Raw genomic sequence first — 18834 nt, 5'->3', positions numbered from 1 at the left:
TGCACAATCATTTCGTTTCTTGTAATTTTGATCGCTCCGTTAAAATTATACTCGATTTCACAATTTCATCATTGCTGCATTGTCATACACATAGCAACGTGTGAGTACTGACTCAACCGACGTCACGGCGCACAGTTCAGACGCGACAGTAAGACAACGTATTCAATTCATAATGAAATGCTAACTAGAACGGTTTGTACGGATCTGTTGAAACCGACTTAAGTTATTCGCGTGTTATTTACTCTGAGTCGGTGTGATCTAATAAACAACCGGTCGAATGATCGCTATAGTAGCTTCCGCTGATGTCAACCGTACCTAGGTGTCTGTCATGTCAACAGAATCGCTATTTAAAATTAAAAAAACGATTTCGTAAATTTTTATTTGATTTCTAAGCATGCCTAACACTAGGGAATACTGCATTACCGTAATTTAGCTTAGTTCTTATTTTGGAGTGGTGGTATTTCTGGTTGTACGAAGTCCTTTCCAGTTGCACCACTGCTTGCTTGCCACGGCTTGCTAACAACTGTTTGAACAGCTAACAGCGTAGACGAGTAATATTTACTACCGGTGTGCTCAGTGCGAGTTTTTTAACGTTCTCGATAGCGTAAAAGTTAATTCAAATTTTTGTGCAGTTGGATCGTTTGCCTACGTTTGCCGCTAGGGGCGCTGTTCCCACTGCTAACATTAAAATATTCGTACTAAACACACCGGTCACCGTCCTCGTCGAACCTGCAACGAAGGGCTCGACGAGCGAATTAACCCATAGACAAAGCCCACTGAGTTTCTCGCCGGATCTTCAAAGTGGGTCACGTTTCCGATCCGGTGGTGGATTCTGCGAAGCACTGCTCTTGCTAGGGTCAGTGTTAGCAACACTCCGGTTTGAGCCCCGTGAGCTCACCTACAAACGTTAGGGTGAAGCTGAAATAGCCTCTCAAGGCTATCAGCATGGGTAGGAAAAAAAAAAACTAACCACAGAGCGGATCGGAGTCGCGAGCCGTTGCCCAAATCTGATGAAAAACTCAGCTAGTCAAAGTAGCGTTTCGAAACTGACTGAATTTTCATTATCTGAGTGTAGCGGCAAAAATTCACGATAAGCATGTACTGAGCATTAAAAATTAAGTTAAAATAATGTAGGCAATTACTATTCTGATTAATTTTTGTACTCAATTGTGTAACTGTAAGTTATCTGCGCTGTGCCCGTAACCGTATCCCGGGTTCGGTTCCGGAGCGTGTCGGACGTGATGTTTCTCACTTAGCAACAAGCGAGCATTGCGTCAGCCAAACCGCTTATCATCAATGAGTCATGTTTTATATCGCCTTATTGGTACTAAGATTTTTTCAGTATTAGTAATTTATTTTAATCAAAACTATTAGTAATACTTTGTGAGGTTTCCAAGGAAATGTGACACTTTTAATGGGTTTTTTTATAGCCTTGATGGATGGACGAGCTCACGACCCACCTGGCGTTAAGTGGTTACCAGAGCCGAGTCGTAGATGTCTATGGGCTCCAGTAACCACTTAACACCGGGTGGGCTGTGAGCTCCTCCACTATAAGCACTATAAGCACCACCACCAATATAAGCAATAAAAAAAATTGTGTTTCAAAAATCTTTAAATTACAAGGCAAGATGATGAGTAATATCCTAATCCGGGTAGGTACCACCACCCCACCTATATCTGCCGTGAAGCAGTAATGAAGATTTCTTAAGTACTATTTCATAAGAATAATTGGTATCCACCTGCGGGATTCGAACATCGGTGCATCGCTACATACCAATGCACCGGACGTCTTATCCTTTAGGCCACGACGACTTCAATTACTATTTTCGTTGAAGGAGATCATGTCATAGCGCTAATAAAGCACCGTGGCAGGACACGGGTAGGGTATAACTATGAACCTAGGGACTTATAATAGAAAGTGGGGCGTGGCGAGTGGAAATCAGCGAGGGCAGATTTTAATTTAATATGCAATTTCGAAAAGGGCACATGTCGCATATTCTGTCAAATACGTTTTTTTCATATACATGTAGTTTTGAGGCTTACCTACACCCATTTTATAATAATTCCAGTAATTTATTTTCAATTGCTAATTAACACTAAAATATATCTCAAAAGTTTCCGCTTTCGAGTCGAATGGCCGAAAATAGAGAATATTGGCAATCTTTAGGGGAGGTCTTTGTCGAGAGACAAGCTGTTTTGAAAACCACACCAAACGAAACGCCGTACGGAATAATTGATTATAAGTTGCTTTTAAATTTAATTTATTATTAAGTAATTTATTAAGTTAGTAATTATTAAGTAAAACAGCAATAAAGGTTTAAAAAAAATGAATATATGTGGGATCGTTCATAAGTAAAAGTGGGATGAATATAGCGAAATTCTTTATTTTACTTCACAATCGCTTCGTACGCGTCTTTCTGAAACTATTCCATTTTTGAACTTCCCTCTCTAACCTTAAACTACTATCTTTTTCTGAACCTACTAGAATGTTGCCATTGCAACAGGCACAAAATAAATATTAAAAAAAAAAACTGAAAAAACGTAATAAAAATAACACTCCCCACATATATACTATATTATATTTTAGGCAGCGGCTTGGCTCTGCCCTTGGCATAGCTGAAGTCCATGGGCGACGGTAACCACTCACCATCAGGTGGGCCGTAAGCTCGTCTGCCTACTAAGGCAATAAAAAAAAAATAAAAAAAAATCTCAAAAGTTACTATTTTAAATTTTACACTGCTTTAGAAAATAATCAGTATTTTTTTTCATTTCCTGAACATTGTATATTTTCAGAGATGTGCCCTTTTCGAAATTGCATATTTAATTAATGTTTTTTACGTACGAACGATTAGCTACGTTATAACGGGATATCGTATTTTCAATTTTGTTAAAGCCGCCATCGCGTTTCCGCGTGAGATAAAGCCAACGATAAAGAATTTGGCCTTAAATCTCGTGCGGTTATCTTCAAATGACATAAACTTCGATTACTATTGTTACTATTGTAAACTACAGTGACCGCTGCGTAGAGGTTTTACTGGTGGTAAGCCGTCTTGTGAATCAGCACGGGTAGGTACCACCACCCCACCTATTTCTGCCGTGAAGCAGTAATGCGTTTCGGTTCGAAGGGTGAGGCAGCCATTGTAACTGTACTGAGACTTTAGAACTTATATGTCAAGGTGAGTGGCGCATTTACGTTGTAGATGTCTATGGGCTCCTGTAACCACTTAAAACCAGATGGATCGTGAGCTCATTAAGCCGTCAAAGCGATAAAACTAGGTCCCAAGATTATTTGAAATTTGTATTCCTTCAAGCTCTCTTTTGAGTGTCGTTAATAATTTTTCCAGACTATTTCTATTCTATATGAAGAACCGTTACATAAACTATAGCATCGTCATCATCATCATCATCATCATCAATCCACGGTGAATCACTCCTGGACATATGCCTCTCTCATCCCACATTTCTCCATACATCCTCATGGCCATAACTTTTTTTTTATTGCTTAAGTGGGTGGACGAGCTCACAACCCACCTGGTGTTAAGTGGTTACTGGAGCCCATAGACATCTACAACGTAAATGCGCCATCCACCCTGAGATATAAGTTCTAAGGTCTCAGTATAGTTACAACGGCTGCCTCGCCCTTCAAACCGAAACGCATTGCTGCTTCACGGCAGAAATAGGCAGGGCGGTGGTATTTACCGGTGCGGACTCACAAGAGGTCCTACTACCAGTAACAAAATTAGACCCACTTAAAAAAAACATGCCATCGTTTCCCGATGCCACCGCTTCCTTTAATATCTGTAGACTTCGCCAGCCGCTAAACAATAAGCTGTCCGTATGCCTATCTAGAGCAAAAAATCGTCTCTTCATAAAAACCGGTCACACGTCTGCTCACCTACTGGTATTAAAATGACGAAATTCTTATCAACGCTACGTAAGACTAACTACGACTTCCTTCCTGCTTTGCGTCATCGAAAACGTATATTTTGCTGATGAAATTCGCACATCATTCCTTTAATGGAAATCGAGTGGTATTAGAATGAGGTGTATTGAGTTTATGATGTTACTACGAGTTAATTTCCGCTAAGCTCAAACACTCTGCCCCAGCAGAGACACGCTCACAACGACTTTCTGCAAATGTATTTTCATTTGACACTAACACTTAATAACACTCAATAATTGATTGTACTATACTAAGACCTTAAAATTTATATCTCAATATGAGTGGCGGCATTTCCGTTGTAGATGTCTATGGGCCAGGATATAATATAAATCACATAAGACCTGGCTTCGGCTTTTTAGAAAATTTATTTCAGAAATTATATAGAACAGACAAGGCTGTATGGGTTTAGATCCCCTTGCCTTTCCTAATAAGGAAAAGTTGTACCAAAAAAAAAGTCTATGGGTTCCGGTAACCACTCAACACCAGGTGAGCTGTGAGATCGTCCATCCACCTTAACAATAAAATGAAAAAAATGCTGTGATAGATAATAATATGTACATACAACACTAAATTCTGCACAGCTATATACACATTTATGTATTTTGGTGAGATTTGTTGAGTACCTGCTTTAAATATCTAATTTATATTTACTAGTGGTAGACTAGTAGTAGGTATATAATAATATATGCATGTATTATTATTCATCAATTTAGCAACTACATTAAAAATTTTCATAATAATCTATTTTAATTAAATCAATTAATTCAAAATAAATGATTGTATTAAAACATTTATGGTAATTAATTTGCTTATTTTTATATCACAGACCGACAACGGTATAATATTTATAATATGTTGTTCCGCGGAGTCTACCACATTTTTTATAATAAATCGACTTTTTTCTTAATATAAATGTGACAGACAAATAATTGGGGGCTTTTACGAAAACAATGTTTTGCCTGACTTCATGAACCCTTTAAAAAGTCGATCGATACTTAATTGTTTTTCAGGTTCCTAATGAAGATAATAATGAGCAGTAAAGTAATGTGTGTTCCTGTCAGTTTCTACCTCAACTAATTTTTAAGCCCCTGCTTCGGCTAGATGAAGACACTTGTTGTGCCCGTTTTGTTGAGGGTCACAATTGATAGCGTCTATGGGTTCTAGAAATCTACAAAAAGCGGTAGGTTTACAAAGTACACAAAATTCACAAGGCAGCTAATAATATATTGTACAACTAATTGACTTTCTCTTGATATTAATAATGGTAATGTACTTGGCAAGACGTCTGTACTGTGGACGGTCAGAGTCAGTAGGAAAAAGAAACAGTAAAATTACGAATATTCATAATTTTACAAGTTATGTAGTTGTAAACCTGTTTCCTACATGATTTAACCGTTTCCAAGTCTTTCATTAGTTTAATCTGGCATTGATCCTGTCTGTGGTGAAAGTGTGAGCTACTCCTGTCTAACTAGTTCTTTAGTTGATCTTACAGAAAGCGATCATAGAGCGATATTACGAAGAGTGACCAGTGATGGTAGCAGAGACTTACTTTGGTTCTCTTTGAAGAGAATCGATGATAAAAATATAAGATTGCGTACCCAATGTGTTCACATGGTTATCGAAGCCTGTAGAACTTGAATGTCACTACTAACTTATGTCATAAGAATGCTTGACTGATTTGCGGTAGAATCAGGGAAGATTAACCTAGAAAGACTCGTTGGGCGTGCTGACTATATATTTATATTTTATTGCTTAGATGGGTGGGCGAGCTCACAGCCCACTTGGTGTTAAGTGGTTATTGGAGCCCATAGACGTCTACAACGTAAATGCGCTACCCATCTTGAGATATAAGTTCTAAGGACTTAGTATAGTTACAACGGCTGCCCCACCCTTCAAACCGAAACGCATTACTACTTCACGGCAGAAATAGGCGGGGTGATGGTACCTACCCGTGCGGAATCACAAGAGGTCCTACCACCAGTAAACCAGTAAAGTATTATAACTATGTTGTTGTTTGAGGCAAACTAGAAGTTTGTATGGCAGCATCAGTTCTGGATAATCACGGGAAGAGCTTTCTGGTAGCGAAATTCCTTGATCAACGATGGTCGTTCTAAATGTTCTGAATATTCTCACAAGTCACCTAAACTGCCAGCTTAGATATTATACGGATGTATCAAAGAATTACACAGCCAAGATCTTACATAGATATTTAAAGGCGCCCGTCTTTTCCTGGTCCAGTGTGCTTAGTTCGAGTTTTTTGTCGTTCTCGATAGCGTAAAAGTTAACTCAAATTTGTATGGAGTTGAAACGTTTGCCTACGCTTGCCGCTAGGTATAAAGTTTGGGTTCTTTTATAAATGGCAAACGTTACGATCGGGCTTACATTTACATTACATTTTTTATTCTTAGTTAATCACAGTTTTCATTCCGTCTAACATGTATGTTGTGGAGAATATGTCGGGTCAGTCAAAAAGTGTATTTCGTAGAGTGATCAGCAAAGATTAATGTTATAAGAATCGATATTAGGTCGCATACACACGTTACACTAGGGACGCTGTTTCAACTGCATACAAATTTGAGTTAACTTTAACGCTATCGAGAACGTTAAAAAACTCGCACCAAACAAACAGCTATTCAGATTTTTGGCAATTTTCATCTGCTCGCCGCTGTTCTCCAGATAAATGAATTATTTTCGAAGTCACGTTAATCAATTATTATACGTTTCTAATTTTGAAACCTCAAGAAAGCAACGTAACTTTTCATAAAAGAAAATTAATAATGATTCATGCAGCAATTCGGTAGCACAATTGCGTCAGTTTTACGAGCTGGAGCGGCCCGCAACGAGCGTTAGATTATCAGCCTCCCACTTCATGGGGATGAGTGAGACCGCGACCGGGGTTCGCAGCTTAGGGGAAAGTTGTTGTGCAGAGCGGCGGATAGAACGCGGCGATCTTGACGCGCGTTGTAGCTTGCAACACTGGCGGCAGATTGTCGACGTCGCCCAAAAACACGACATTACGGATCCTCCCGTTCCATTAACGGTGCTTTTAGTTCACCTCAAGCACCGGTCACCGTCCTCGTCAAACCCGTCGCTTGCGACGAAGGGCTCGACGAGCGAATTAACCCATAGACACAACCCACTGAGTTTCTCGCCAGATCTTCTCAGTGGATCGCGTTTCCGATCAGGTGGTAGATTCTTCGAAGCGCTGCTCTTGCTAGGACCAGTGTTAGCTACACTCCGGTTTGAGGCCCGTGATAATAATAATAATAATAAGGCGGCAAATCAGGTTGCATTCGAGTATCTTCGGGTATCTTCGGGCGTCACCGAGCGCAATCGGAATTTTCGAATGCGCGAGCGTCACCAGATGTCGTCGAAGGATCCGTACACCGATTTAAGTTTCACATAAAATAATATCTTCGTAATATTAATATAATTAGTATCCTCTAGTGCCTAGCTTCGTTTACTTCGTTTCCTGTTAAATATTATGAGTGTTTATAAAACAGTGCGTTTGACTTATTTGCCCATAGACGGTTTTGACTTATTTACCCATAAACGCATTACTGCTTCACGACAGAATTAGGCAGGGTAGTAGACGTACCTACTCGAGCAGACTCACAAGAGGTCCTATCACCAGTGTACTGATTTTATTCTGAGTTCTTTATTCTGATTTTAATAACATTAAATTCGTATAAACCGCCCGTCTGCCACCGCTTGCCGACAATCACATAAATGAACGCAGGATTTACGGGCGCAGTCACGGGCGCAGGTGCAGCTACCGGCCTTTATTACTTCGCTTCCAACTCAAATGGTACTGACACAGTGTTCTCACAAATCTACTCCTTTATGTATATATCTTTAATACAGCTTATAGCAAGGAGATAAATAGATCTTTTGGATCGGCTATCTTCAGGTTGTGAGACGGTGATGACTCTTCACGATTTGCATTAAATCTTTTTATATGGGGCTGAGACCTGGATCTTGAAAGAGTCTGACAGGCGACGCATAGACGCGTTTGAGATGTGGTGCTGGCGGCGCATGTTGCGCATCCCTTGGACGGCTTTCCGGACGAACGCTTCCATCCTCAACGAGCTAAAAGTTGACCAGAGGCTATCCACCAAATGTCTATATAGAGTGCTCCAATACTTTGGTCATATAGCAAGAAAACCCTCTGACAACCTGGAGAGACTCATAGTGACGGGTAAAGTGGATGGAAGACGATCCAGAGGTCGTAGCCGAAAAAGATGGAGTGACCAAGTGTCTGAGTATCTGGACATGAGATTGAGCCACGCACTTCACTGTGCCACTGACCGACATAAGTGGCTAAAAATTACAAAAAAAGGTCACAGGCGGGCGCATCACGATGCTCAGCAATGAGCGATCGACTGAAGGAGGAGGAGGAGACTCTGCTGTGACTCTTGGATCGGTTATCTTCAGGTTTTGCGACGGTGATGACTCTTCAGGATAGTCACTAAAGTGACCAAAACTAGAATTTTGTTATGTGTTATAAGTGCTTGAAAGACAAACATTCGGAACGCTTTTGACAACACACGAGAATGTTCCATGGAGAGCTGACCGTATTTTTTGGAGATTTTTTTTTATTGCTCTAGTAGACAGATGAGCATACGGCCCACCTAGATGGAGAGTGGTTACCGTCGCCTATGGACTTCTGCCAGAGGCAGAGACAAGCCGCTGCCTACCGCTTAATAACCTCCACAAGCCTCGTTTGAAGAAGGACATGTCAGCACGATCGTAATTTCTCTATTTTACCATCGCACCGTCTGTCACTGGAGCATAGTTCATCTACACTTCTTAGCGCCATGTCTATGACCCGGCTCTGGAACCAGCTACCTTCATGGGGCTCCCCAAGCGCTATGTCATGTTTTACTTCATGAGTCCTAGCACCAGGAAAATGGTGAGTCGGTCTACGCTCATCGAAAGAACCCGATAGGAATTTTACACTCAACACGGAGCGCCGCATTACCGCGAATTACGAGGCTAATTATCTAATTTTGATAACATTTGACATAGACGTAACGTCGAGAATATCTCGAAATTTTGGTGACTAATATATTTATAAGCACATTCAATCATCATAGTGATGCTTCGTGTGTATTTCTGCCACTAAGCAGGCCAGGGGCCGAACCTCTTTCGAGATCCCCGCGCCTAGAAGACGCGCGGGGTATTTGAGCAACGATCTGCAGGTGTTGAGAGCAGATCGCGGGCCCAAGGATTTTAGGGCCCACCCACTAAACGACTCCCTTGCACTCGACGTCCGATTTCCGTCCGGGAACAGAACCCTTTCAGAGTAGGGGGGTTCCCGCGGTCAACACTATAACCAGACACGCCACCCCGAGGAGGCCCGACTGACGGGTCGTCGAGGCGATAGTCGATGACAACGACGTCGGTCTCCGCGGTACGGCGACCCTACCAGGCCGCCCAGGCGATGCCGCTGATGTTCCGGGATACCCCGCTGGGCCAGAACTAGCCGGCCGGGTCGGAACGCGATACACCGCCGACCGGGTTGCTCTTCCACAGTATATTCGGCGACAACAGCGACGACGAAAATCCGGACGAAAATGTGACGGAAAATGCTACCTTACCTTGTTCTTCAAACTGACGTCAGTTTTCTTAGATCTTTGGCGCCACGGGATCTTTCGATCCCCTCATCTTCTTTTTATCATCGCACCTCCCGCCACCGGAGCAGAGCTCATCCATATTATCTGAAACCGCTGCCTTCATCGACAGTGCGTTTCCAAAGATCTTTTTTGCCACGTACCATCCGGCTTTGGAATGAGCTCCCCTCCACGGTGTTTTCCGAGCGCTATGACATGTCCTTCTTCAAACGAGGCTTGCGGAGAGTACTTAATGGTAGGCAGCGGCTTGGCTCAGCCCCTGACATTGCTGACGTCCATGAGCGACGGTGACCACTTACCATCAGGTGGGCCGTATGCTCGTCTGCCTACAAAGGTAATAAAAAAAGCGACAAGCTGTCCTGGTCCAGCTACGTATTGAGCTGTTTACTTTCCTACTTTCTATGTGTACCATCGATATACATACCTACATCTCACAGAGCATCTTTGAAAGATCTTCTTATACACTAACGTTCCTAACAGTATTTCAATACACATCGTGCACAGGATCTTCTCGTTAAATAGAAATGTTAAATGTGTGTTAAATTAATACAGTGAGAGCTTTATTTCGGCCATTAAACAAATAATAAAAAAACCTGAGTCACTACGATGCAATCGACGTAACGCTAATGAGTCATCGGCGGATTCGCGCTATGCTTTTATTTTTATTGTTTCACGTCGTAAAATTATTCTAAAGGCTTCGGTTCTGCATCTCGTTTCGTAATTATGTGATTTACCGTTGTATTCTTGAACGGAAATACGGGTTCTTACGATCTTCTACTGGTGGTAGGACCTCTGGTGAGCCCGCACGGGTAGGTACCACCACCTAACCTATTTCTGGCGTGAAGCAATAATGCGTTTCGGTTTGACGGTGATATCTCAAGGTGGGTGGCACATTTACGTCGTAGATGTCTATGGACTCCAGTAACCACTTAACACCAGGTGGGCTGTGAGCTCGTCAACTCATCTAAGCAATAAAAAAACTTTATCCATTTCTCTGGAGTCTCTCCAATTCTCTACAGGCGTGGATGTTCAAACCAATAGATGACCCATCTGGTAATGTGTGCTTAGTGCGAGTTTCTTAACGTTCACCAGGATAGATGGGCGAGCAAAGGCTCAGCCAGGAGGGGTGGGATTTGCTAACAGATCCCCGAGCGCCTCCGAGGCAGACCTAACAACTCAAGAGCAGCTGCTTCGCGAATGAATCTACCACCAGGATCGGAATCGTGACCCGCTGGAAAAAAACTCGCACTAAGCACAAAATTTTCGGGACACACAGACCACTTGCCATGTCAATTCAAAACCACCGTTCTTCAACGAGTTTTAACCAGCTTGCTTGAAGCACGCACTGTCATCAGGAAATATTCGGTAATTAATACAGCTATACACGTGCTTCGGCAAAGATTTTGATTTTTAAATTTAGTATCGTGGTCATGGCATTAGATCTGTAAGCATCCTCGGGAATGCGAATCGCAATACTGAACGTGAATATATCTGTTTTTTTATTCTAAAATATTAATATTCCATGTTCACAATCACAGCTACAGATATGCAATCTCGCGGCTTAAAACTAAGTTCTCTAAAATTAAAATGTATATATAGCTTTGGTAGTGTTGCGAAAACTCTAGAAAATACGAATACAGTATCTTTATGAAAGATTAATACGAACAAAACGTATGAAATGGGTGTGGAACGGAGCGTTACGATGTGAGTGAGAGAAAACGGTAAGAAAGGGAAAAGAGAATGACAGAGGAAAGCAAGATGGCGAAGAGGGTTGAATGAATAAAGCGCAAAAAAGGTGTCAGCTAATTCATAATTATTGTAATAGAGAAGATTTGGGAATAGAAGAATAAGAGAGGAACTATAGAATACTATAGAATAGGCATTAAACACGTCATGACGGATCCTACCGATCCATTAACGCTGCTTTTAGGTACCTCAAGCACCGGTCACCGTTCTTGGCGAACCCGTCGCTTGCGATGAAGGGCTTACAGACACAGCCCACTGATTTCCTCGCCGGATCTTCTCCTCGGTGGGTCGCGTTTCCGATCCGGTGGTAAATTCTGCGAAGCACTGCTCTTGCTGGGGCCAGTGTTAGCACCACTCCCGGTTTGAGCCCCGCGAGCTCAGCTACTAGCTCGGTGAATCTAGAATAACCCCTCGAGGTTACTTGAATAGGTAGGAAAAAAATTATATAGAATAGTTTTATTTTATGCGTCAGGATCCCAATTCTATATAAATTCTAGCTGACCCGGCAAACGTTGTTTGCCATATATAAGATTTCTAAGGAATTTCTAGTGTAGAAAAAAAAACTAACTTATTGTAAGTGTGTAAGGATGTAGTAAATGAGTGAAAGAGACATGTAGCGCTGTGAACGATGAGGTATATAAAAATAACAAAACCTCATTCAACCACATAATGTCTCATTACAACAAAAGAAAAAAAAATGTCCAAAAAATAAAAAATAATGTTAGGGGTCGACAACCCTAATCACTTAGGGGTATGAAAAATAGATAGTAGCCGATTCTCAGACCTAATGAACATGCATATAAAATTTCATAAAAATCGGTCAAACCGTTTCAGAGGAGTATGGTAACTAACATTGTGACACGAGAATTTTATATATAAGATTAGTCTACATCTTTTTCAATGGAACTTTGATTCGATTCAGAGAATTTTGTTCAGCAGTGGACATCATTCGGCTAACATGATAATCATAATGTAGCCGGTTTTCCTTGACACAGTCGCGATAAGATGCAGTAAGAACTGGAATTATGACACTGTTATGCCGAGACTCACTTTATCAAACTACCAACTGTGTCGCGCCATTTTATTTGTCTGATAACGCATTGATAACGGCCCTGCTAGGAAACAAAACACAGTAAGCGCTTTGTACTCAATTTTTTTTCATACGAGAACATCAAAATGTGTACAAAAGATAAAAACAGAATCAGAAAAAGCATTGTTTAACGATATAAAAATTTCGTTTCTTTGTAATAGAGGCAGAATTACCGGTAATTATATGGTATGGTAATGGTAGTGCGTCTTGTGAGTCCACACGGGTAGGTACTACCGCCCTGCCTATTTCTGCTGTGAAGCAGTGGTGCGTTTCGGTTTGCAGGGCTTAGCAGCCGTTAGATAACAGTAAAATTGAGACTCAAAACTCATATCTGGCATTTACGTTGTTAATGTGTATGGACTCCGGTAACCACTTAACACCAGGTGAGCCGTCAGCTCTTCCACCCAACCTAATCAATAAAATAAGAATAAATAAGTTTTACTGGTGGTAGGACCTCTTGTGAGTCCGCGCGGGTAGGTACCACCACCCTGCCCATTTCTGTCGTGAAGCAGTAATGCGTTTCGGTTTGAAGGGTGTGGTAGCCGTTGTAACTATACTTGAGATTTTAAAATTTATATCTCAAGGTGGGTGGCGCATTTCCGCTCTAGATGTCTATAGGCTCCAGTAACCACTTAACACCAGGTGGGTTGTGAGCTCATCCACTCATCAAAGCAATAAAAAAAAATGAGAACTTAAAAAGAACGTCTGTAAGAACGTAACCTAAAGAACTTACTACTCTGGATAAAAGACTAATATAATTCAGTACCTATTAAAAATAAATGTCATAGGTATGTATACTAGATTTTTATTTGGGTGAGCGATATTATATATATTAGGGGGATCTGCGTGCGTCTATTGTAATAATTATTAATATTTAATTTAATGTATCAACAATACTTATGATAATCTTTTGTGAGTCTGAATAATCTTTAATGTTCACTGGGTCACGGCGCGGCGGCAGAGGTCTGCGCGCGTCGACGTGTATACGACGATCTTATGTATCTTATACATGTATATGACGATCTTATATATATATGTCGATATCTTTATGACGTTAACCCCGAACTTATGTAATTTCTTTTACGATTTGCTGGTCATCATTTTAATATTTCATCATGGAAACACTTACTATATGTTTATGGATTTATTTATGTTTTTTATGATAAAATGAAGGTAAAACGGTAAAGTAGTTGCTGCTGGTGAGGAATATTATACGGCATTCACGTTTTTATGTCTATGACTTAATGACTACTTAACATCAGCTGGTCCGTCAAACATTTTTTAGTTGTGTCAGATATGTCCTTGATGTATTGACTTCCACGGTTAAGGAATAACATCGTGTAATAAAAATCAAACTTGCAAAATTATAATTTGCATAGTTACTGGTGGTAAGACCTCTTGTAGATGTCTATAGGCTCCAGTAACAACTTAACACCAGATTAGCTGTGAGCTCGTCCACCCATATAAGCAATAAAAGAAATCCGGGTTATTTTAGCATCAACACGCGCTCTTATAGTTCTTTAAAATTTTTTGAGTGAACTTTCTTAATATTAGTTTATTTTTTGTTATTTTTTAAGTATTTAAAAGAAGCGAAAACTATTTTAGGCGGATTTATCTCATTATTTTGCTCCGCAGACTTTCATAGGTCACACTTACTAATCGCAACTGTCACTAGTTCTATATAAAATTCAGTAGAGCGCGAGTGCGCTAAGCGTCCGCACGTATATGCATTTCCTATAATTTTACAAACCGATAAAAGTTTAAAATGTCTAAATCGGGTACCAAAATGCGATTAAGCGAAGCGAAAACTTTAGAATTAATCGATTTGTATAGACGAGAGGAGTGTCTCTGGAACTCACGATTATCCGTCTACAGATACAAGACGAAAAGGAACGAAGCTATCGAACGAATAGTCAAAGAATTGAATGTGAGGAAGCTGGAAGCGCACCACGTTACGACAAAAATAAAGAATCTACGTAATTCGTATTGCGCGGAACTGAAAAAGATGTCCGGTGGCAGAAGGAGGGATTCCTTCAAGCCTAAAGTCTGGTTCGCGAAGATGGATTCGTTTCTGCGGGCGCACGTGCCGTGTCCGACGCCAGACGCGACTGTAATGGTACATTTTGTTTTCGCGATCTCGTATCGACCTTGACTGGGTCGTTATCGTAAATGTTATGCGCTTTGTTAGTCATAAACTGTATTGTAAATGAACTTTTTCAGATGTACATTTTTGTATTTTTAGCTTAGTTTTTAATGCAGTTTTTTTTTTAACAGAACAACAACACCGTATTTTGATTGAAATAGCTTCGTATTTCACTTTTATTCCTAAGCATCCTACATGATGATCGTTGTACATATTAATATCAGCTCGTTTAGATTATTGTCTAACTCCCCTTTATCATGGACTGAGGGTTGAACCTCTCAGCTGGTTCTCAGATGTTGTGAACGGACCGCGGGCCCAAGCATGGTATTTCGGAGCTCTACCCACTAAACGTCTTCCTTGCATTCTCTCACCCGACGTCCGGACTCCGCCTGAAGTGAGAACCCAGGCAGAGTAGGGGGCTCCCGCAGTCAAAACTCCAACCAGACTCGCGGCTCATCCTAAGAACGCCCAGTCGACTCAGCTTTCGAGGCAAAACGAAGGCTCTGGAACGTCGGCTGTCTCGGTACGATGGCCCGTTAAGCCGCCTAGTGTTCCGGGATACCCCGTTGGGTCAGAACCAGGCTTCTGGGTTGGGATGACTGCCAACCGGTTGCTCTTACACAGCGGTTCCACGCTGGACTACAGGTAGTGCGACACGCGGCCTCCATCCTTAGGTGGTCCCCTCCTTCACCAGGAGGAGGTCGCCTACTAGAGGAGTCGAAATTGGGTGAAAGTCCTTTCCCGGCCCCCAGCTCAGTGACGACAGATCGGTGCGGAAAGGGATGAGCTCTCCCTCTTTCTTTCCATTGCCTCCTTCTGTGAAATGCTAGAATCGCAGAGGTCGAGCATTGTCCTCCAAGAATCGTCGCTGCCAAGCATCGTAGCTATGATCAGTCGGCAGCGACAAATCCGGTCCTATCTGCGAAACACGGCGCTGCCTACGCCACGCGGGGCCGCCACCGATGGTAAAAGCGTGATGATGGTACCATCTCAAACAGCTCCTCAAGGCATTCCCCATGGAACATACGGTACAAAATACAGAGGGAACCAAAGTCTCTACGCAGACCCAGATGTTTCAAGCGATCCGTGAGAATGGGTTTAGCGACAATCCGAACGGCTCTATTTAGTATGGAGTCGAATGGAAGTAGCTTTTATTTTATTTGGGAGCCCCGGTCCAGAGCTGGGAGCAGTACTCCACGCATGGCCGGATCTGTGCTTTGTAAGGCAAAGGTCTTTGTCCAGGCCTGAAGTACCGCTGTTACCTCTGTTAAGGGCTCCCAGCATTTTGGACGCCAACTTTGCCCTCCAAATGACTTCGAAACTGGAGATCGCTCGAAATGTCGACTCCAATTATCCCAATACTCTTGGAAGATGCAGGGATACTCTTTAAAATTGCGGCACTATGACAAAGGGGTCCTTTGTCACAGTGAACTCGCAAACGCAAACAAACAATTTACAATATGACATCAGAGTGGCCCAAAATCACATAAACAAGATAATGATTTTGATCCGTCTGTAATTACTTCCCCCGTAATGACAGTATAGATTTTATATTATATGTTTATTTTTTCAACCTGGCATTTATACATTTAATAATATGTTGTTAAAGATCCCCCTTAAAAAGCATAAAAAGTATGATGAAGGAGTTTTCGAACGTCTCAGGCAAACTCTTTGCTAAACTAGTGGTTAATGCATTGAGATCACGCCTTTTGGTACCATAGTTCTGCCTATTTCTACAGTAATTGATCGGCTGCGTAAGTTGTTACTTGAAAGGCTTTGGCAATTGCTTCATCACAACCATGAAATCATTTCTCCATGTCTAAATCCCTTTTTATTTCCAGCCATCCTTGCCCAACGTTAAAATCGAAATTGTCAGTGATTCAGAAGAGAGCGAATCAAACGTCACCGAGAACAACAAAGAAGACCTACAGAGCTTGATAAGAACTATAGAGAAACTTTCTGAGCAGCTAAAGACGAGAACGACCCGAAAGCAAGATGTTTTTGACGATTTCGGGACTTATGTAGCTTCCGTTCTCAGGAGTCTACCGAGTGAGAGAGCAATGGCGCTCCAGCCGAAGATCATAAGTTTGATTAACTCTTCAGATGATATTAAAAATGAGTACAGTTAGGTTTGGACACCTTATGATTGATGTTATGTTTGTCTCGGATAATCTATTCGAGACTGGACGCATTTAGTTGTTGTTTGTAAACTGTTGTTGTAAAGTAAGTTGTTGTAAACTGGACAGTGTCGTTTTTCGAGATTTAGGTGCCAATGATTTTAATATAAGCCTATTTAAGTAGAAATGCAATATTTTGGGTGAAATTTTTTCGTGGTGGAAAATGTCAGGACCATCGTCCCGCACGTTGAAGTGAGGTGATATTATGTACCAGTTAAAAAATACGGGAAGCTCGGATTAGCGTCAAAATGTTACTCTTATACGTCATCTTCTTATGTCCTCTCCCTTCCGTTCTCTCCTGAGAGATCAAATCACTTGAGTTCACATTTCAACTTTTTGTGATATTGAGAGTTAACGGAAGGAAAATAACTAAATACGTTCTCAAATGACGAACCGAAACCGAATTTAGAAGATTTTTAACCCACTTCCAAAAAGGAGGTCCTCAATTCGGTATTGAATTCTTTTCATGCGTGATCCTTCAGTACTTTTTACAAAAGAACCGCTTATCATGATTCTTTTTTGTTATAATTTGAAAGCAGGTACTTCTCGTGTGGTCTCATTTAAATGTTATCAAGATCTGACCAGTGATTTGTTGAGTTATACTTAATAACGCATGTTTAATTGACTTTAACTGTAATAATGATATTGTTGTTGTACAGGGTGTCTATCAGTTTCAATTTTGTTTTTCAAATCTTTTTCGAATATTTTTAGTAAAATATTTAAATAAGTTTTTGAAATTTTATTTGTTTTTAACGTACTAGTTAATAATTAATTTCGGAAGATCTTAAACGGTGTTTGACCTAGATTTATCTAGAAGATAATTTATTTTATATGCGTGTATGGATTGTGTGTGTGCTATACTATACTATAAATATGTATACCAATAATGTTTTTTTTTATATCGAAACAGGATTGTTTCAATATATAAATAGTATGCAACCTTCAACGCATAACGCCTTGCCTAGATATGAAGTTTGAGCTAGGAGAATTAGGGAGAAAGAAGATAATGAAGTAGAGCATACTACTACTAGAGATGGGTTAACGGAATGCAGTTACAACAGCATCAATGTCGGTTCCTTTATTATATGTGAAATATATTTCCGAACCTGGTGCCAATAGATATGGGACGTCCCGAGTCCTGGTAACATCGCACTTCTATCACGAACTAATGTGAAATCAGTGAACTTAGAGCGATTGTTTTAACGTTCTCGATAGCGTAAAAGTTAACTCATATTCGTGTGGAGATGGAACGTTCTTTTTTTTTTATTGCCCTTGTAGGCAGACGAGCATACGGCCCCCTGATGGTGAGTGGTTACCGTCGCCCATGGACTTCAGCAATGCCAGGGGCAGAGCCAAGCCGCTGACTACCGAAAAGCCGTTTTATACATATTTACATAGCATACAAATATGAGTTAACTTTTACGCTATCGAGAACGTTAAAAAACTCGTAATAAGCACACCGGTCTGAATAGTAAGGTTGGTTACTTTTCTTTCTATCTTCTCTGGTCACCGCGTGCCGCAAGGGGGGTCGGGAAGTCTTTTAAAAGATTTTTAATCTTCTCTAGTATACACACACGATTCGAAGCAGGAGCATATTATTACAGTTCCATCTCTGAGACCCAATCCACGTGAGCATCGAGCACGTCTGAATAATTTTATGTTTTTTGTTTAAATAATGAATTATCTTGATTGACTACCTCATTTAAAAGCCATTCGTATGCGAATCCAGCGTTTTGCTAAATAACTAATTAAAATGGTACACTAAAGTGGTGTATTTAAACTTAGATTTTACGAAATCTCTTATATTATTTAGTTGGTGCAATGGTTTGTGATCATAACTGGTATGCGACTAATTCTGGTTAAGTCGAGTATCTGCCTTGAAACTGGTATTTCCAATCTGATTGTCTTCTTTATCTAGGACCCTTCAGCATGCAATATCGAAATTTCTACAGATTGCAGGTAAGTAGTAAAAGTTTTAAGCAAACTGGATGAATCTTTACATGAATAAATAATCGAACTTATCAGCGTCAATAACATTCACTCACCCAACAATGAGAATCTTCTTTTATTTAGAACTGATGAAAAGGAATCAAACTACGGTG

At 40.8% G+C, this 18834-nt stretch overlaps 1 protein-coding gene across 2 annotated transcripts; it reads left to right on the top strand.

Annotated features, from left to right (window-relative positions):
* The first annotated feature begins 14101 nt into the window (after nt 1-14101).
* LOC101746935 (uncharacterized) lies at nt 14102-17619 on the top strand. 2 transcript variants are annotated; one of them, XM_012688478.4, is made up of 2 exons: nt 14102-14528; nt 16397-17619. In XM_012688478.4, the coding sequence occupies exons 1-2, from the start codon at nt 14178-14180 to the stop codon at nt 16682-16684; spliced, it is 639 nt and encodes a 212-aa protein (XP_012543932.2). In that variant the 5' UTR covers nt 14102-14177; the 3' UTR covers nt 16685-17619. The 2 variants fall into 2 exon arrangements, with proteins under 2 accessions (XP_012543932.2, XP_004923991.2); XM_004923934.5 differs by having other exon boundaries at nt 14103-14522.
* Nucleotides 17620-18834: the final 1215 nt, after the last annotated feature.

The sequence above is a fragment of the Bombyx mori genome, chromosome 3 (genome assembly GCF_030269925.1).
Source record: "Bombyx mori chromosome 3, ASM3026992v2".
Classification (NCBI taxonomy): domain Eukaryota; kingdom Metazoa; phylum Arthropoda; class Insecta; order Lepidoptera; family Bombycidae; genus Bombyx; species Bombyx mori.
This window is presented reverse-complemented; position numbering and strand designations above follow the sequence as displayed.

What these genes read in the sequence shown, in the direction of transcription:
- LOC101746935 (XM_012688478.4), top strand. Translation starts at nt 14,178, where the DNA reads ATGTCTAAATCGGGTACCAAAATGCGATTAAGCGAAGCGAAAACTTTA. An exon ending in CGCCAGACGCGACTGTAATG is followed by an intron (nt 14,529 to 16,396) that starts GTACATTTTGTT and finishes TTTTATTTCCAG; the next exon opens with CCATCCTTGCCCAACGTTAA.